Source organism: Diadema setosum, chromosome 7 (assembly GCF_964275005.1).
Source record: "Diadema setosum chromosome 7, eeDiaSeto1, whole genome shotgun sequence".
In the NCBI taxonomy this organism is placed as follows: domain Eukaryota; kingdom Metazoa; phylum Echinodermata; class Echinoidea; order Diadematoida; family Diadematidae; genus Diadema; species Diadema setosum.
Window position 1 is genome coordinate 35964792 of NC_092691.1, and position 21324 is coordinate 35986115.

Below are 21324 nucleotides of genomic sequence, written 5' to 3' on the forward strand. Positions count from 1 at the left end.
ACTTAGTACATTATTTATGCATGTTCTGCCTGACAGTAATTCTCTTATGAGTTTTAGGGTCAATGGCCAGATGAAAATGGTAACAATTTACTATTCAATACAGAAATTGCATTTTTTCTCCATACCTTGAAACTTACTCAAGGCATAAACTTATGAAAGGGTCAAAGTCAAGTTAAAGTCCTTCAATCCCCAAATACGTGCTCTCCTATTCGTCCAATTAAACCTATGTCAAGGAAGGTGAACATTCAACACTTTTGTGACAAACATGTCATTTTGATATTTTGCCAGTTTTGTGAAAATGTAATCACACATTCTCCACATGTACTATAGACCTATTAGGAGAATCATGCATTATGGCGGAGGCATACCAGTCGCCATAGCGACATTTCTAGTTAACCCTATGCCATACGAAAAGTTACATGCTGCACATCATGATTATGTTAATGGATTGTTAGATGCAATAAAGGAAATGTAGCTGTCCAGACTTGATTTCTGTGTGTATTTGATACGTACATACACACAGACAGACAAACATACACATATACAGACAAAGAAATACGAATACATGAATACGAATACACTATGCAAGAGTGAATGAGAGCTTCAGAATTAGAAGACTTGGTTTTCACACACTGCACTGGACATCCATCACGATAAAGAGAATCGTTTTATCTGTTCTTTTTCTAACGATCACAGTTTCCGTTGTCGTCCACGTTCCCGTGCTCGTTTTCAACAAGACAGAAGAGTCAGAAAACGGTAACCTCGAGTGCGACCGAAACTTCGGGTGGAACCACGGAAACCTCATCTACTACCTGTTCATCGTTCTAGCCATGTACGTCGTACCCCTCTCGATCATCATGTTCTGCTACATCCAAATCCTCTACCAGGTCTGGCACAAAACATCAGCTGGTACGGAATCCGCGCAGGCGAACGCCCGGTCGCTGAGGCGGAAAAAGAAGATCACTCGCATGGTGTTCATCGTCGTGTTTCTCTTCGCTCTATGCTGGGCGCCTATGCATACCATTAACCTTTGGCTGTACAGTGACAGCGACCACTACAACAATCACGTCAAAAGCGAGGTGTACACGCTCTGCCTGGGTCTCGCCTACGCCAATTCGTGCGTCAACCCTTTCGTGTATGCCTTCACCACGACGAGCTTCAAGAAGTACTTCAAGAAGTTTTTCTGGCCCTGTTGGCGGGGTAAAGCACGGGAAAACATCTCCGTCAGCATCAGCATGAAGACGAAAAGTGAGAGGCTCACGGCGTCGCAAGGAAAAGAAGATTCCTCAATATAAAAGTAGATTCTTTCTTCTATGAAAGAAAAAGAGAGATAGCCAAAAGTATTTCAAATTTGATAGGAAACCCTGTATCGCACTAGGAAGTTGTTAACTTATGTTCATTCATCTCCACTCATTTCGATAATTATGCTAGGAGAAGTTAGTTTAAAGAAGAAAATAGGACGATGTGGTCAAAGGTTGATAGGTACAATGGTTTTAATCCTTCCTGGCACACCGGTCGTGACAGAAAAAACCCCCAAAAACATCGCCAACTAATTACGGACCTTGAAATGCCTGCACAATTTAAGATGTTATAGGACCTCGTTTATATTGAATGATATTGCTCTGATTAATTGAGGTCGTTACCGTAAATGAGCTATTATATTTCAAGTCAATACTGCGTTATATTCTGATACCGACGACGACAAGGGGCTGTTGTAGATTAGCTGATGAGACTACGGATTATCGATCCATGTCGTCATGGTCGTCGATCGAGTTCCCGGGCCGCAGCTCTTGGGCGTGTAGGGAAGACACTTTATCCTCATTTCCTATTCATTTTGAGGGGACTCAAACATAGGTCCTGTGGGTGCTTGATCAGAAGCATTCAATGCTTCCATAGCAGTCACGTAGAGCAGAAATTAATTTTAATCTAATTCTCATCTAATGTAAAATAAGCCCGACCAAAGGAGTATCAAATGTCTATACCGTCTTGCAACTAGGCGGCACGTTTCCTTGGTGTTCATTGAAAGCGCGCAAAGATTTCCGCGCATAAACACATACTAACGTTGATTCGTTATTGTATCGCTGTTATGTGTATTCTTTTGTAAATACGTTCTCTAAAGTGCAAATATTTGTCTGTTGTTGGGTTGTTGTTGGTTTTTTTTTTCCTGGTCTTTCGTTCATCCATTTACAGCTATGACATGTCTATCGCTTGTCCTTGGTGCGTGAGAAACATGTAAATACGTTCGACCATGTAAATAATGCGAGCACATTTGTCTCATACACTACAGAATATTTTGGAGCACCGAAGTGGCAAGCACTATAATCACTACCAATGCATTACATGGCTATTAGAGATAAATTCATAGCTTAAACATTATGAAGTAATGATTTGCGCACTTCATTATGTCTAATGTATACCTCACTCTATTTATCTTGTATTTGGAGTGAAGTCTTAACTGTTGTTGGTCTCTTGTAAATAGTACCATGATAATCATTACAATCACAATGTCCGCACTTCTGATGCTAACACTGAAACAATGAATTTCATCGTCGAATTTACCTGTCCGTCCACAGTTTACTAATGTAATTGCGCATTTGGTATGAATAACGCGTCGTGGTTTACTGTCGGTGCATAAACCTTATTACATCCAGTCTCAACACTGTCGAATTTAGCAACGTCATTCATCCTTGTCACGACTGTGCAGTTTATCTGCCCTTGGTTCTATGATAAAAGTGGTCATGTAAGTGGCGCATTTGTATTTTGGGGTCAGTTTCTTTCAGCTAAGATACATCCGTGGCGACAAGTTGAATTTACGTTTGCTTTATGTGTGGCAACACCCCCCCCCCCCCCTTCCTCAGTTGGTAAGGAAACGAACAAGCTGGCGTGTGGTATTATGTAACACTAAGCTTACTTCGCTCGCGCGTTTGAAAGTTTGCCATGCCTTTGCGAACGTGTATTGGATCCTGGTGTATGATGTGAAAAGTCTTCGGGGATTTCATTATATCGTAGGAAACGTGTTACGACAGCAAATGTACATGAAATAAATGATATTCAGTTCTACATCTAGACGAGAAGGTGTATTTGCGTAATATAAAGATGATATGACCGTCAGCGCCGTAAATATAAGCCTTTAGTTCTCCGTAATAATAAAAAAGAAAAACTTATGCCTTTCTACATATATTTTAATGAGGCCAAAAGTATTAGTCGTAACCTTAATTCCAATCCCGCAATGGAAATAAAATGCTAATGATAAGGTATTCCACTTGCAAACCGAGCGCAATGCTGGAGGGGGGGGGGGATATTCAGAACTAGCTGTTTACGTTTCTGCCTTCAGTTTCAGGTAGTGCTAAAAACTAAAACAAAACAAATAAAAAGAGTGACTATCCCCTTTCTGCCATTGTCGATTAGCAGTAAATGGCGGAAATTTATTTAAATTAAAAGAATTAGACGGGTTTAATGTTGTTTGACAGAGAGAGGAACGTTTTTTGTTTTGTTTTTTTTTTTTCTCATGGCTCGAAAGTTCAAATGAAGGGAATCAATAGATAGTGGACAGAGACTTGATTTTGTATATTCTGCTCCTCATTTCTGAAACGTAGAGGGCGGTATAAGGGTTCGATGTTAACGTTTGATTCATCTTGGCGTTAGACCAATATTACCCGGCTATCGTGTCGAACTTTCGTCATTCAAGGAGCAGTCAATGACGACGTCGTTTCAAACAAACTTAACCCTTTGTGTGCCACGTTTATTTCTCTTAACCGTTAGATGTGCCTCAAAAATCACTTAATTGGAGGCTTGTTAGATACTGGCCTCTCATTCAATGTTTTACGCATGTTTATCATGTGCGTGAGTGTTTTTTTTTTCTTGGAAAAGTTGCAGCATTGCAACTATTGCAGAAATTATTATTTGTGTTTTGCCTTTGCAAAGCCTATTCTTTCATATCTGATGTTATCATTTCTCTTTACCTGGCCTCGATTTGTCACTAAACTCGGAATGAATACCTATCAAAATATTGATAAAAGTATTATTAAAGCTTTTCATTGGAATCATCAACATGTCAAACCAACATGTTCTCATACTCAAAGGAAACGCCATGATATCCTGGTTCAGATAGAGAAAGCGTGGCAATGGGATGCTTACGTCCTTGCATTTGCGTTCTACCGCCCTCTCTCGGAAAGGCGAAATTAATTAAGGGTTTTAAAGTAGATGAAAAGAAGTCCCTGCTGTGGATTTAGTCCGTTTAAGCCGTGTCACATGGGAATAGATTGCTTTCAGTGTTTACTAGTAACTTTGCTATAGAAAGCTATATTTCTCAATTGAGCATTGTAGCATTGTAATCCGTATTATAAAGATCTTTTCTGGTGATGTTAAGCTCTGAATATTTGTGCAATGTACTTCAAATAAATTAAAGCGGCAAAAATAAAGGGGATTGTGGTTTCAATGGTCGCTATTCAATCTAATAGTGTCTTGCCTGTATTACGTGAAGTTTAAAATACCCTGCATTATGTTTTTTCTTTTCTTTCTTTCTTTCTCTAAAAAGTGAGTCTGGTCGTGTCGTGTAGTAAAGCTTATTCGGCGGACTATTTACGTCGAAGTTCAAAACGGTATTAAGTCTTAAAGAAACGAAAAAAATAATTGAATAAAGCAACAAATTAGTGAATTTTCAGAGGAAAACGGAGAAGAATAAGAGGGATGTTAGGATAGTTAAAAAGTTTTAGGAGATATTTGACAGTGCGTCCTGGTAATAGGGCCAAATCATGGTGTTCATGATCACGTGCCGTGACGTCACTCAAAAATCTTGGTCACTATTAAAGACCACTATACATTTTCTGTGTGTCCCAAAGAATGGATTCTTCTTTCTCTTGTCCCTATGAAAAACATTGTGAATACAGCTCGAATTTTTTTTTTTTTGATGACATTGTTTTCACGTACACATAAAATGCTGAATATTTCTACAGGTGACGTCACTGTGAAGTGATGACGAACACTCTTTCACAGTGTCTATGGCACGCCATGTAAGCAGACTTACGAAATAAATTTGAATGCTCGTAGTTCCGTGTTAGCTTATCCTAATTCTCACACTTTTGTATTACTTACCGTTAAGCGTCTGCGTTAACGAAATAGAAACGTTGGGTAGCAACCGTTTGTCTCTTGAAAGGTCCTCGCGTAGTTTGTCTTTCAGATGAATTGCCGATAAGTCTTTAGGAGTATGAATCATATCATGTAGAGTTGCATTATACAATTTCATTCAATAATCCACACAATATTGTTGTTATATTAATGCCGAACTACAGCTAATTTCAATGTAGGATATAAGTGTGATGACTATATCAAGCGGTGTGTTTTCTCCCATTTTTATGGCGAAAAATGGCTTGTTGGTGGTATATTCATTACGCATTTTGAGATCAATTGTGATGATGATCGATAATATGTAGCAAAGAATTTGAAAAAAAAAAAAGATATCTACAGATAATACAGATAACTAAGGATTTTGACAAGTAATGATGAATCATGAGGTGAAGTTTCTTCAGTTTGTATCCCTCTGCAAATTAAATTTGTGAGATCGCAACTGTTGATCTATGATTTAACAAACATGTCGGCAAAGGGAACCACGGGACTCGAACCTGCTGCAACACTACAACCAGGCTACCCCTGGTTGCCGGTAGTGACACGATGAGCTTGGAACAAATACCCAAGCTCCGAAATTCCAACATTGTTATGTTAAGTAGTCCAAGGCGGACAAGGCATTAACGAAAGCAAGAGAATATTAAGAAGAGGGGTGAAGGTTGAGGTGTGAATTTTCTTCAATTTGTCTCCCTCTACAAGTGAAATTTGTAAGATCGCAACTGCTGATCTATAATTCAACAAACATATTGGAAAAGGGAAAGCTGTAGATGACAGGATCGAGTCCTGCGGCTCTTTTTTTTTTGCGACATGTTTGTTAAATTACAGATCAGCAGTTGCAATCATATAAATTTCATATGTAGAGGGAGAAAAATTGAAGAAAATCCACATATCAACCTTCACCCCCTCTGCTTGATATTTGCTTGCTTTCAATGATGAATCATGTCTACTGTGTGCGTCAATCCTGATAAACAAGGAGCAACAAGCGAATTCTTTTGTACTGATGATGGAAAAGACGCCTTTTTAAAGTGTTTGTCCACATGCAACTTTAAAAACGACATTAATCCTTATTGATTGCCTAAGGGATTTTGTAACACCTCTACAAATTCTGCTGGGATTTAAGAGTTACGGAACAAATTCGAGATAATCTGAGTACTTTACGAAATCCAGGGGTGTTTCTACAAATCGACTTGTAAATCAGAAAGGAGGCAAAAAAGGGAGGTAAAGTTCTACATATTGTCTAGTATATGTTTGTCAACGATTGTGTAAACGCTTGTTGTGTTCCCAGAGTAACCTAGTTTAAATCTAGTGATATACCTATCATTAATGACATTTGTTCGTCGGGTTTTAAAAGGGAAAAAATGCTGTACGCGAGACGTCTTCTGTTTGGATGTTTATTTGCTTTTGTGGCCAAATGAGATATTTTATTGTACAAGAAATTTTCTTGGTGTCTTCAATCTTATTAAATAATTTTGGTATGGTAAATCAAAATGTTGTGTTCTGTTTTGTATGGAGTGACGTATATTTCTTTTCTTTTATTAAGTTGAGGGGTTTACTTGAGAGTTTTGATACCGTTTGATTAATGATAGAAGGTTAATATTCAAGTTTTACTTACACAAATGATCCACAACATAAATACATACGTGCGTCACACAGTCAGCAAAAGATTGCCACTTTAACTAATTACTTTTAAAGGCAAAGTCATAATTATGATCATGGGACAGATTCCCCCCCCCCCAAAAAAAAAAAAAAAAAAAAATATATATATATATATATATATATATATATATATATATATTAATGTATATATTCTCTTAAAAAGTGAGAAGATTAGATGCTCTTTAAAATGATATCTACCTTCACAACGTGATATCCCTAACTCCTAAAATCGGTGATAAAAACAAAAAGCGCCTCTTCAGAAAGCTGATGTCGAGTGCACGGAGTTACGTGTTGTTGAGTGCTGACCATATCATTATTACAATAAGTGCCCCTGACAAGCACCGAAAAGGCACTACCAGATTAACCTAAAGCTTACTGCTCATGATTATGTCAAGATATAGCATGAGACAAGAAAATAATTATGAAAATACCAAAAAACTCTTAGAAATACTGCTTATAAGAAAACTTCTCGACTAGATGGGAAAGGGTTACTCTATCAGAGGACGATCGAGACACAAGTCAGCCGAACCGAGCCGACCCAAATGCACATTTCCCAATCCTACAAGAGGTGTACCTTAATTTGACTGTGCTTCTTCTTTTGTTTTGTGTCTTTATCTTTCTTTCACTTTTTTGAAATGATTCAACAAAAAAGCAATCATAATAAATGTACAGTGTACCTAATATTACAAGAAAATTTCTCTTGTACAAATTCGCAACAGCAATGGTAATTGTATACAATTGTTTAAAAAGGAAAAAAAAAAACAGTGAAAAAACAGCAACAGTAAAACATGCCCAACTTCCGATTGATGTAATACCCCCAAGAAAAAAGAAGAAAAGAAAAGAAAGTGAACTATCACCCAGCCCCTCCCCCTCCCCCTCCCCCCACCAGCTTACACACGCACACTCCCACAGCCTCTCACGCAATGTACCACTGATTTGATTTGATTTATTCTCTGTATGGCACATCATCTACAATTTCTAAAAGCAATATCATCAAACATAATGGTACTACACACTGCAACAATTTTCTACCTACAACTTCAACAATTTTCCTCTCACATACATCTGTGACATAATCACATGCATTATAAAACAAACTAATTACCATACAGAACTCACACTCACATCCTTATACCCTATACATATCGTCACTCTATGCCTGACCCACATGTATACACCTCTTACACCTCACATCGAACACCTGGACCCATTTCATAAACAGATGTTGGGATGGCAACTCTTGCTGGAATAGCAACAGCCAAGGAAGCTGGATTCTTGTCACAATGAGAGTTACTATCAGAGCAACTTTTTTTTTTTTTTAATGGAAATGGGCCTTGCTATGCATCAAAACATTTTCCTTACATTCAGATCATGACATCCTTTGTTAACAAATAAATTCCAGGAGAAATTGCTCTATATTATTCAGAATTTGAACGAAAAACACCGGATATGCGCTATTATGTAAATTCTAAACAGTCCCATTTTAGTGGGTGAACGCTTAATTTTCTGCCTTTCATGACAGCACTTGCTTTTTTCTTCCCTTTAATATATAATGTTACATGCAATATACCATGGGTATATATGATTACATATAATGTATAATATGGACATATATTGCGATTTTATATATACATAATGCAGTTGTAGCAAACATATACGTTACGCGCGTTAGGCGAGTTTATATGAGATCTGACACGCACCGACACCCACTAAAACAATCAGGAGTATCACTGCTCCACCCTATTATATGACCAATACAAAGAAGATCAGATCCAAGTCAAGAAATACGTTCAGGTGCCAGCTACTCCTGCAAAAAATCCTAGAACATAGAAAAAAAAAAAGCACACTCACACACACACACGCACACACATTGATATATTACACATTAATATATTACAATATAGCAGGAACGATGTCAGTAGTAGAAATCTCTGGTGGTTTACCTACAATTAGTTGTCTATTTAAAGAAGAAGGGAACATTTAGTTTGTGTTTTTCTTTTTATGGAGAGGGAGGGAGGGGAGGGGAGAGTATTGAGAGGTAGGCAGATGCAAGGATGTATATATGTATGTATATATATATATATATGCATATAAATAATAATAATAATAATAATATATATATATATATATATATATATATATATATATATATATGGTATTATGATTATATCTACTATGTATAATTTATGTATATAACAGTAAGTGATACGGACAGACAAAACATGCTGGAATACACAGAGGAGTGAGGAGGCTTTACAATTAATTATGTCGCCATCTTCCAAGGGAAAAATACAAACATGTACCTCATCTTGAAAAGAAGTTTTTAAAAACAAGACAAAAAAAAAGTGACTAGAAGACAAGAAAACTTGCATTTTCCAACCGAAACAGAAGACACGTACGGTGTGATAAAGAAAAGTAATCTGTTAAAACCACAAAGGAAAGGACTAGAAGACCAGAAATGACCTCGTACTTTACAAGAAAACCAACAGCAAGAAAATGAGGGAAACATGAGATGCAATATTGATGAAATAACTTTATATAATACTTTGTTTTTAAGCAGTAGCTAGTAGAGTGTAGTATATTAACATAGACTGGGCACACACCACACATCAAAAATTATCTAACCTTTAGGCATTATCATCCATTAAGACTACAAACAAGCAAATTTACTAATATAAAGTTGCGGTTCATATGATTATGATGTGCATATGTATTTGCTTTTTAGTATGTTGTTGTTGTTTTAAAGAACGAAAGGAGAGAGAGAGAGAAAATGGGGCCCTATACAAATAATTTGCCCCAGACAGCACTTAACATAAAACAAACATTATAAATCTTATAGAGATATAAACAAGAATATTAAATATATACCAAGTCTCCACGAGGGAGCTCATATTGTCTCCACGAGGGAGCTCATATTATCTCCACAAAGGAGCTCATTAAGTCTCCACGAGGGAGCTCATAATCCAATGTCTCCATAAAGGAGCTCATTACGTCTCCACGAGGGAGCTCATAATGATATTGATGAATATCTCATATTCTTCAAACAAACTCAAATAACTTTTTTAGTATCAGCAGGTGGAATGATACCAGCTGCATAAAACAAGTATTAGAGCAGAAAGATTCAGCCCATGCACTGGACTCCCGTTGTGACGAAAGAGTTTTCTTCGTTATATCGAGATTTCGTTATAACCGAACAAATAAACAATAAAGAACACAGAGCCGGTAATGGTGGAGCCTAGATTTTTTACTTCGTTATAACCGGAATTTCGTTATAACCGTGTTCGTTATAACGGGAGTGCACATGAGATAAAGAATATGATTCCAGAGTTTTAAATGGTTGTTCTAAGGAGTCAGCTAAATGTATGATTATGCTAATGTGAACAATCCACATGGCCGAAGCAATATTGCAAACATCATGAGTAGGGAAAAATTGGCAGTGAATGTATTTGTGTTTGCGGATGAATGGGTATGTTTATCAAGCTGTGAAAAAAAAAAAACCCGTATGTGTGTGCAAAAGTATAAACACCTCTCCTTTCTCACGTGCAAGTCATGCATACTCATTAACATAATTTGACATTTACATAATATATAAAAATAATGTTTCCGTCAAAGAGAGAGTAGATTAATAAGATTGTATGGTTGCATCCCTTTTAAGTGGAATTGTATGTGATTGTTCATTGTGTTGCCCGATTTGAAATTTTCATCGGTTTGCTGACTAAACTGAAAAAAAAAATCCCGACATCTTTATTAAAGATAATGCTTTTCGAGGTAATTAAGATCATGCTCTTTAATAATGACTTTCATACCGTTTAATACATCCCAGTTGACCTTTTATAAGATGTCAAAGTGTTAAGTGAATTTTTATGAAGTGAATTTGCATAATAGTCATTTTTTCTTTCAAAAAACAAACAAACAAACAAACAAACAAACACACCAACGCATTGACTGAAACTATAAGGCCCGAATTCACGAAGGTGGTACAAATGAAACCATGGTTTAAACCAGGGACAAAAACCATGGAGCGCCAAATGAAACATGGAATATTTCGTTACGAAATCAGTCATTTCGTCGATGAACTGATTATTTTGTAACAAAATGACATCATTTTGGAACTAAATGAACATTTGATCCACGAAACAATAATTTAGTCCACGAAACAATAATTTAGTTAACGAAACTGTCATTTTGTCGACGAAATGACCAATTTCGTAACGAAATATTCCATGCGACACTTGGTGCTCCATGGTTTTTGTCCATGGTTTAAACCATGGTTTCATTTGTACCACCTTCGTGAATTCGGGCCTTTTAGTTCAAAATTGGGACGGAAAAGATCGATTACCATGCGTATTGAATGAAAATACTATAGTTCAAACGGAGATGTAAAAGATTAATTACCACACTCTTTACAACTGACGTGTTTAATTTGTCACACTCAAACGCGCTATAATAGAAGAGCGTAACTGATGTTAGTAAAGACGCTGGATGCTCTTATTTGTAATGTCAGTACTGGCTGGTCTTGCATGTTTTCTCCATTGCAACCCTCAATTGTTATTGTGCAGTAAAGAGGATGACCGCCCTCTGTTGAGATTGAGAGCTTTGTGCGGCTGAATACTAAACTTTATGAGTATCTGCTACTGAACGCTTGTTCAAGGGAATTGTAGAATGGCAAAGAAAAAAATAAATAATGTTTCTTGCTGTTTAAAATTTGAGCTCCCGTAAGCTGTAGGGCTCAAGATATCAAATGTTATCTAACTTATGTGAAAAGACGGGGAGGGGACGTTGGCATCAATTCTAAAATGTGCATCACTGTCAAAGATGCAAGAATGTTGGTCGTTGTTGTTGCAGTGTGGAACACGCTGGCATCAGAGTGGCAGTCATTCATGGTGGCTGAGCGCCCTCAGACGCGCGTCTCAATGTAGGCGCCCATGTTGCACAATGAAACAATGAATCCGTCGATGGAAGGAGCTTTGTTAACAGTTTCGATGATAGAAGAATATTATCTTTTCCCAGTGTCTGTTCTTCCGTGGAATGCACAAAAACACTTTTGTATTCTCACCTTCAATCTCTTTATAACGCAATCAAAGGTTAACATATAAAAACTAAACGATGGAATACAACTAATCACTTTCATAATCTTAGGACTACTTCTCCGAGATTAGGTTAGGCTTGATTAAGACATAATGCTCAAAAGACATCGTTACGTAGGTGAGGTTACAACTGTCAAAAAGCAGAATTGAAAAGTATTGATTTTCTCATCGATTTATAATGACAAATTTCATCAAATGCAGGCAAATTACAGAGTATATTGTGTCAACAACAACAACAACACACCCACACAATAACAGCAAAAATGCTTGATTTCATAATTATATTTTCTTACATTAAAATGCAACAATAACTATCAACATTTAGTACTGATTACCATTAATTCATAAATGAATCCATGCATCAGATAGCATACGTGTACATCCATTCATAGTTTATGTCTGATATATGCAACAAAATCAAACTCGTTGACAACCTGTCTATCATGGTCAACTATAAAGGCCACCTTTTCTGCTTCCTTTGAGAGGCCGCCAGGGACAAATTTGACTACACTTTGTTGTAGATCAAAGAAATATAGCATTCCAGGCACTGTTTTGTTTTATAACCCTTTCCTGGACTCAACATTGTAAAGATAGTATCCACTATATTTGGCCGTATGGAATTGGGATTAGATAATTCGCGCTTTTCGACACTGCATTTATCCGCATGATATCCCCATCACGTCCAGAGTTTGTGAACGCAAATCCAAAAGAACACGAAATATTTGTGTGGTCAAACGCTCATCTTTTCCCTCCATGCATCTCTAAGAGGCGTGTCCATTACTAAGACGCTTTTTGGTCTTTTCCAGGCTTCTTCTTTTTTTTTTCTCTCGAAAGGACGCTAGTGAAATAAAAAAGTGTGAGGGCTATTTTTCAGGGTTTGTGATCTGAATCTTTATTGAATTGTAACAGTTGTATGCATTTGTGAATAGGTGAATGGGGTATTAGAAAAAAAAAATGTTACTTTCTTGAAAGCAAGACTATTTATAACAATAAAATGAAACTTCTTTCACTTTGAACCCTTATCAAATAATCATACTTGGTCAAGTGAAAATATGAGAAATGATACCCAAATATGATAATATGTTTACTAAACAGTATTAATAGAACATATGATTGAAGTTTGAGGTAAATTGGACAGACGAATGAAAAGTTATGAATTTTGCAACAATTCGTGGCGTCACTGTCAGACAACGACATAAAGTAAAACATAAAGACAATTCCACTAAATTTCATTGTTAAATGAAAAGAACACATTCCCTCTTAGTACTTGTTACTGATTTAATTGTGTTAAGGATAATGATATTCTCACCCCCCCCCCACGCTTTCTTCAACCAATCCACCTTTAAATATTGGGTACCATTTCTCCTTAACAGAATGCACATCTGTAACATTGCGTACATGGGTAGAACTGCTTATTGATGCATGGTTTGAAAGTAATCAAAAAAAAAAAACTTTGTTCTTTTGACATACGCACTCCAATCTTTATCCTGCCTCTATACACATATTTTACGGAGATTAAGAGGCTTAACGCAATTATATTTCAATGTCAGTTGCAACGAAAGCTATCAGAGAACTACAATTTTTGGTACATCAAGACTCATTAAGGCTCATTCGAAAGGTGAATGCCACAAGAATATTTTACACGCAGCAAAAATATTTTCAACTCTAACAAAAACTGACCTTCATCATTATTCAATACATATTGTAATCCAACTCACTCATGTAACAACGTTCATTTCAATTACATCGATATTGTAGCTCTTCGCAAAATATCCTGGAGATCACGTCCGAGACATTAATGGTAATCCACCAGTCTCTGGAAATTATTCATTTGTCTCAATTCTTGATACAGGAATAAAGCCAAAATCAATCAAATAAACAGCAAAAGCAGGCATATCACTATGTTATCGAAAAAAGAAAGATAAGGACTAAAAGAACAAGTAGAACTCTAGGGGCTCTGGCTAATAATCCTTTCTGAATCCACGCCACAGGGTTCTCTCTGGCAATTGATAATCCAAAGAGGAAATGATAATGAAAAAAATATCATATCCCAAAGATTTCAACAAAATACACAACAGGCTCGGTGGCTCTCGTGTTTCATATCCAATTACTAGTCAACAAACCAGTCTTACTTCATTCCTATTAATTGCAATGGAGATTTTCTGCTAAAACTCCCCTCAGAGGTCCTTAAAGAAACATTACGGCTAACTTGAAATTTGCATATAGTTTTTTTTTTTTTGTAAATCTGTGCTTAAGCAATTTTCAGTAAACATATTTTAGTCTCTTCTTAACATAGAAGAGCATGTTAAGTCTCCAAATGAAGTGTAATTTATGGAGGAAAGGCAGATTTTGCTAAGTTTTATACATTTCGTCACCAGTCTACGTTAGCATAAATTGATACGAGAAAACGATATGGTTAGGGATGGTCTGTTTTCTTTTAATAGGTATGAGACCAGGATAACAAACAAATGAAAGTATACTAGCAATCTAGACGTGGACATTCTCCGCGAACATGCCGGCATTAACGTACGGGTCAACCCAAGGGACAATGGTAATGCTTCGCGCAAGATGGGGATTACTGGTCAGCTATACAGAAGACCCCCGCGTCGGCGCTGCGGGCGCGGTGGGTGCCATGGGATTTGTATTCATCACTGGTGTCGCACAAAAAATGAAGGACTTCTCAGTTGCAGAGACAGAAGGAAATATAGAGAGCGAGAGAGAGAGAGGGGGAATAGTGCGAGTGGAGAGAGTGACGCAATTTGATATCGCAAAGTGATATCACATCTTCCAAGGTAATAGCAGTTTGGAGAAAATGAATGATTTCCGTGCATCTCAATCGCATTCATAGAAATGACAACTTTATTATATAGTTATATTTTCCTAGGAATTAACGGCGCAGCGAGTAAAGGGAGACAAGGTATAGCAGAAACCAGAGACAACTAAGGACGAAGCAAAACACATCGAAATAGGACGAAGAAGCCATAAGTGGCTAATTCATTTAATTTTACAGTGATCAACTACCCCCCCCCCCCCCGGCCTATATAGCAGTTTAACGTATGCCTCTTTTTAATGTACAAATATCAAAATATATATGACGACTTAAACAAATTTATAGCGTGATTGATATTTCGCAAAGATTCAAGAATTAGGCTGCTTTAATTATTCTTGTAACCTTCTGAGGTTTTGAGCATAAATTTACCCTACGCACTACACGTCTCAATGCTACAAAAAGAACTACTTTTGGCATTATAACTTTTTTTTAAAACAATACAAACCTTTCAGTCAATTTGTTTTCAAACAAAAATTAGCCATTTGTTTTACAGGGGGGAAAGGGGGTTACCAGCACAGCTGCAACAATTACAAACAGTAAATTGGTCACACACATCAACGCACTTTGACGTTGATCTATAATCCGACAGGGCATTGGGTACAATTTCGATTTCAATCGTTATCCTCTATTTAGATTTTGTACATGAGTGATACTTCTGCATATTCGTGACAAGCAACTATGGTGGTGTCAAAAACAAAATGATAAGTCATGTTCACCATCTGTTCACGGGCTTTCAAAGTTGGTATTAAAGTAAGTTGCAATCGTAAAAAGAAAAGAAAAAAAAAAGAGAGAACAAATAAATGATTTTTTACTGCAGCTTGAATTTCAAGTTTTAAAATAAACATCGCTGTCTCGACCTGTATGTACAAAGTTAAGTGTTTTCTTGTCCTCCTTGTTCATTTTTATTCTGTAACCGGGAAAGGTGCAGAACTTAAAATACGTCACCTTACAACTTTTCATAGTAACACGTATGCGCATTTGTAAGTGTTAGTGTTCGTGTCATATTTGATTGTCTCATCTTACCTGTCATCATTGCTAGTGAAAAGTATATTACAAATCTGAGCTACATGCAGGCATGGATTGATAGGAATTTGATTCTTTACAATACCTGACAAAACCGACGGTAAAAAAAAAAAAAATGTGTTTGGCGAACTGTAATGAGCTCACTCTGTTGTCCGTTTAAGGCAATGATTATTAACCTTCATAATTGTAATCCTTCACTACCTGTGCTTCATTTTGAACAATTTATTACTTGTTTACATGTGTTTTGAACATTTTTCAACTTTGATTCTAAAAAAGAAGTTTTTTTGGCTATGCAACGAATAGACGCAGATGATCCATCACAATGAAAATTTTGACAATCACACAAGGGTGGCGAATGTGACGTCGCATAAGGCGTTGGTGTCGCATAATAAATTTCATCTTGGATCGTGGAAACTGGTAAAATGGCTACGTTAAACCAGCTCTTTTGAATGCCTTGTATGAATCCCCATACAGCTAAAGTGATAAGTAATTGTTCTTGTAATTTTTTTGTTTGTTTTTATAGAATATATTTGCGTGACTATTCTTTTGTTTATTTAGAAATTCCTTCATATTTTGCCATGAATTATACGTTCGAACTGTGATATTAAAAAAAAAAAAAGGTTTTTGGGAACAACAAAACTTGAAGCATTGTACACTCAAGTATGATCTTTTAAAAAGCATCTGGGATCATCCAGGGGGTATTAAACGGAAGGTGATACACCAATCCACACGAGGAGGGGGTGGGGCTATAATAGTTTCGACATCACGGTTGATCAGCGTCGGTAGGGAAGAAATGGGGTGCAAAGTAGTTTACAAACCGTCTGCCGAAACAACGGTTGCGACAAAAGATAGGCTACGGGGTTCAGGAAACCGTTGCCGTAGCCGAGAAACATCAGGAATTTGAAGAGCATATTGGGCAACGCTGAGTAGTTGAAGGAAATGGGATCGACGGAATGGGCGATCTCGACGACGTTGATCGGTAACCACGCGACGACGAAAGAAATGATGATGAAGGACAGGGTGCGAGTTGCTTTCTTCATCTCAGATGCTGATTCGCGATTTTGAGCGGTCTCCTGAATATGATAAGCGATGACAAAATGAACACGCTATCACTTAAATGCAGAGTGAAAGTAAATATGAAGATGAATGACTTTGCATCTGCACCTCAAACCAAACTTATATTTAAATTAAACAAATACGCAAACGATCAAATTACATCTACCTAGAAAAAAGACGAATAAAGTTGTCAATCCATAGACAAGAGTTTAACCCCCATTAAATCAATAGATACAATCCTGCTGCCTTTTAGATGTTTTTTTCAATAAAACATTTAAGACGATCTTCCTTTTTTGTAATTGTATGCATTATTGGAGGGCACTTGAAGAAAACTCAATTTTATATTTCCTGAAATGTTGTACATACTTTAAATACTTTTGACATGGGGAAGATTTGTATCATGTTACTGAATTATAATTCTCATTTACAATTTATTACACCTTTATGATCCTGCACATTTTGATTAAAAGCTTGGGTGTTGTTTGTCATTGCGGATGCTAGCTAATCCGAAAATTATGTAAGGGTCGTTATTTTGAAGGTACGTTAGTCCGAAAATAAAGTAAAGTTTGTTTATCTGAAAATGAAAAGATGTTACGTACAAATGAACATTCGAAATTACAAATCTTTACTTTCTTTCTTTCTTTGTTTTAAACGAATCTTCTTTTTTCTTTTTCTTTTCCTTTCTCTTTTATTTTAATTCTTCTTCCCTTTGTACATTGCTATTTCAGCTTTCATATAGTTTCGTCATTAGAACTCTGTGTCCTATCTCCATTGCAAAACAAATTTACGTTAGTATTTTTCCCGTGGAACCCGTGCTTACAAGCTCTGTTTTTACAGTTCCTTCATCTTTCACATGTTAATTGTCTTCTATGTGCATTATTTATGCTGACACACTTTCTAGTCATGACCCGCTTTATATCATATATTGTATCTTGCTTGTATGTCTTTTTTCTGCTTCGTGTATGTATAGATGTTAAGTGAAATATGAAAATATTATAAACGTGCTGGAACAGTTCACTGTGTCTAGAGTGTAAGACCAGTGAAGTTTCAGTAATTCAATTCAATTTAGTTCAATTCAGTTCATTTCAATTCAATTCAATTCAAGTCAAATAAATTCAATTCAATTCAATTCAATCCAATCCAATCCAATCCAATCTAATTCATTTCAATTACAAACCCTATTTGGATTTCGGATTAACGAACATTGACAATCGAAACATCGACTCAATGACAAGCAGCATCTGCCTTTGACTTCACGCTCCACTAAAATCCTGTCATTTAACTCATCAAACTTTTTTTTTTTGTAACACATGGAAAGATCCTCGAAGATGAGTCATTTCGTTCGTTTACGGCCGTTTACTTGATTTTGTTTATTCAGTTATGTATATATTTCCTGCCCAGGTTATGGACAAGTAAGCCGATAGAACAGCAAATACTTGTAGCCATATTTGAAAAACAAATAAACAAACAAACAAACAACGCAAATCCTAACGATTTCCTCCACCACTCTGTCCACTATAGTTAACTAGTAATAAATCCAAAATTCGATCTAAAAGGTGGAAGGGCGTCACTGATTGTTTCTAAATCTTCTTAGGTCTACATAATTATGTTACGATTTGATGTACACTGCACTTGCCAATACCCAATGCTTAATTTCCGGACTTGTTAAATCATCCCTTCCACCCTCCCTCCCACTGACATCCTTAAGATTAGGAAAGAGCGGAAAGGGTCGCCTGATAGGTAGAAGGGTTTTTTAAAATAAAAATAATACATAGCTTTATGTAGCTGAAAAGAAACAAAATGTGGATCTCGTAAGTTTGACATGGTCAATAAACAATAAACCTTTTTCACAACTTTAGGGTTCTCTATTAAGGCATCATGTGTTTTATAATCATGTTACTTCTATATTGCATCTAAGTAGAGACAAGGACTTCAGGAAGGAAACCTTCTTCTAGAATGCACAGTTGTCTTTAAGAGAAACAGAATCTACTTAGTCTTTGTGAATGGGAGGCCCTCTGCAATTGGAATCATATTTAAATAATATGTGACCCTGCATCACAAAACCAAATAATGTCGCCAGATATGGATTTTTAGTTAAGGGCAGATCCTAACAAAGCAGACTCTAAGCTTTAAAATGATGTATAATTCAACTCAAATGGACTCCCTAACCTATCTAAATACTGGAAAGATAGCACACACTCTGGAAAAGTGTGAACTGAGAAGGGAGGTTTTGAAGTATAAGGGTCTATTCAAATGCTTAGTCTTTACCAAGCCGTACTCGCTGTGTGATGAAAGGAACAAAACAAAGGATGTAAACCACCGTAGCAACAACAATGAAGAGATTATCATATTACGCTGAAATTGATCACGCTGTATTAACACATTCTGTCCATGATTAATGCCAACTTTCAAAACAGTAGCATTTTCCATTCAACAGTTATTAGACTTGAAAGTGAGGAGTGTGCAAAGAATTTAAAGAAGTAAAAATGGGCCTCTAAAACATACCTGATCATTCTACTCTCCCCCCAAAAAGGGTTGTAGAAAAACTGCTGAAAACACATTTTCCCATTCATGTTATGATCCCAAACTAAAGAATAATGTAGAAGAAGGATAGCTCTTTCAGAAAATATGAAAAACACAACATTGACTCGGTTGATCCATTTCACCTTTTTTGAGTCTTCAGGTAAAATCAAGGGCTGCAATTTTTTGTTTCTTTTGTGATGCACGGTCACATATACTTGCGTCGATCACGTTTATTAGAGACAACATTCGATAATAATTATGAAAATAATTTTATAATATCGAGCCTGATATTTGTTACTTGTGAAAACATCTCACAATGTATTGTTTCCTCCCTCCCTCCTTACATGCTGTAACCTGCAGAAAAATTAGTGATATTCATTTTGATGTTGTTGTTGTTGTTGTTATTGTTGTTGTTGTTGTTGTTGTCAGCTGGTTGTTGTTGAGATATGCCATGTCACAATGCACATTTCACATTGCAATGCACAGCGGGCCTACCTTGTTTTACGAGAAGAATGTTTGCGTGGGTACGTACCAAAATCTTCGCAGTGGGGTCATTTGCCCGAATATGCTAATGGTGAAAGAAGCCTTCATATTTACCTTTTTTTATCCAACAGTTACAGATTTCGTATTTGACATCATTCTTAATTTAGCACAGATACTATCAATCATATCAGTTAATGTACCTCTGTTTCCTTCTGTTTGACTCCACCAATTGCAGCTTCCTTCATGGATGGACATTCCTGGTGATTGCTGCTGCCAGACATGTCATGTTCCCGTTCTGTATCGTCAGACGATTGAGTCTGCAGTGCCGAAGTAGCGTCTGACCCAAACTTAGCTTTCACATGCTTTCCACCAACAGTCTTCTGGATCCTGAAAAAGATGCGCGTGTACAGGACCGCCACTATGACCAGGGGAAGGACGAATTTTACCGCGGTGCCGAGCAGAGCGGCGCCGGCGTAGTAGGAGTAGGCTGGGAGGCAGAGTAGAGGGTTCTGTTGTGCCGTGTTGAAGAAACCCCAGACGGTTGTGAAAGAGGTCCAAAAGACGAACGAGAGCACCCAACACGTGGCGTTCATGATGAACGCTCGACGTTTGCTTCGCAGCATGAAATGGTTGATGGGATCGTAGACGGCCTGGTGACGGTCTATACAGATGGCGACGATCGTGATGTTGGAGACGGACACGAGTGTGCTTCTCACACCGGTGTGGATGTGGCACACGGCTTTAGGGAACGGGTAGTAGCCGATCGTCGTATACAAGACGTCTAGCGTGAGGGTGAGCCCCGTCAAGAGGTCGGTTATGGCAAGGTTGATGATGTAATAGTTGTTGTAGGTACGAAGTCGCTTCTCCGCAACAAAAGCTGCGAGGCTGATCAGATTTGAGACGATGATCAAAGTAACGATTGTACCAGAGATGGTGAAACTCTTCACATTTTTTAACTTCATTATACGAGGAATATTGTACCCCCAGTACTCCTCCACGGTGTCTTCCAGGAAACTGCTCAAAAAGAACGACTCGTTTGTACCGCTGTCTCCTTCCATTTCGCCAAATTTAAGCAGGCAAAGAGTTATATGGAGGGTGGGACTGTGGTATCTTAATGCACTCTGAAGCGCTTGAAAACGATACTTTGGTCCACCTCCTTCGGAAAGGTGGAAACCTCACAACTAGATGAAACTCTCTGCAAGCACTTGAATATATTGCTTGTCACCTGACTTGAAAAACGGGGGGGGGGGGATACGCAATGAATCTAAAATAAAACCGAAATAAGAATAAATGTTTAAGTGCAGCTACGTGTTCTAAGTCTAAAAGGTTCTAAGTTCTAGCACATCCACAAAATGTATCGGTAATGCCAATGAACAGAGTCTCGCTTTGAGAAGTACGCCGCTAGAATTGTACTCAGAAAGCGGGAAATAAAGCTTCTTCCTGGCAGATGTAAGGTGAGTTCGCGCGTCTCAACTTGTGGATTAGCAGCAAGTCGGCATGTTCACAATCGCCCTTCTTTTTATCGCGACGGTAATGCAACTG

The 21324-nt window shown here is 37.2% G+C and overlaps 2 protein-coding genes across 2 annotated transcripts in view; one reads left to right on the forward strand and one right to left on the reverse strand.

Annotated features, from left to right (window-relative positions):
* LOC140230908 (G-protein coupled receptor 54-like) overlaps positions 1-1295 on the forward strand; it is a 36469-nt gene extending 35174 nt beyond the window's left edge. The window contains exon 3 of the mRNA XM_072311049.1: positions 697-1295. Within this exon, the coding sequence (XP_072167150.1) occupies positions 697-1295 (599 nt within the window). The remainder of the gene's footprint in view (positions 1-696) is intronic.
* A 15198-nt stretch (positions 1296-16493) lies between these two features.
* On the reverse strand, positions 16494-20840 carry LOC140231210 (muscarinic acetylcholine receptor M2-like). The gene is made up of 2 exons (XM_072311356.1): positions 19983-20840; positions 16494-16793 (listed from the first exon to the last, which is right to left on the reverse strand). The coding sequence occupies exons 1-2, from the start codon at positions 20838-20840 to the stop codon at positions 16494-16496; spliced, it is 1158 nt and encodes a 385-aa protein (XP_072167457.1).
* Positions 20841-21324: the final 484 nt, after the last annotated feature.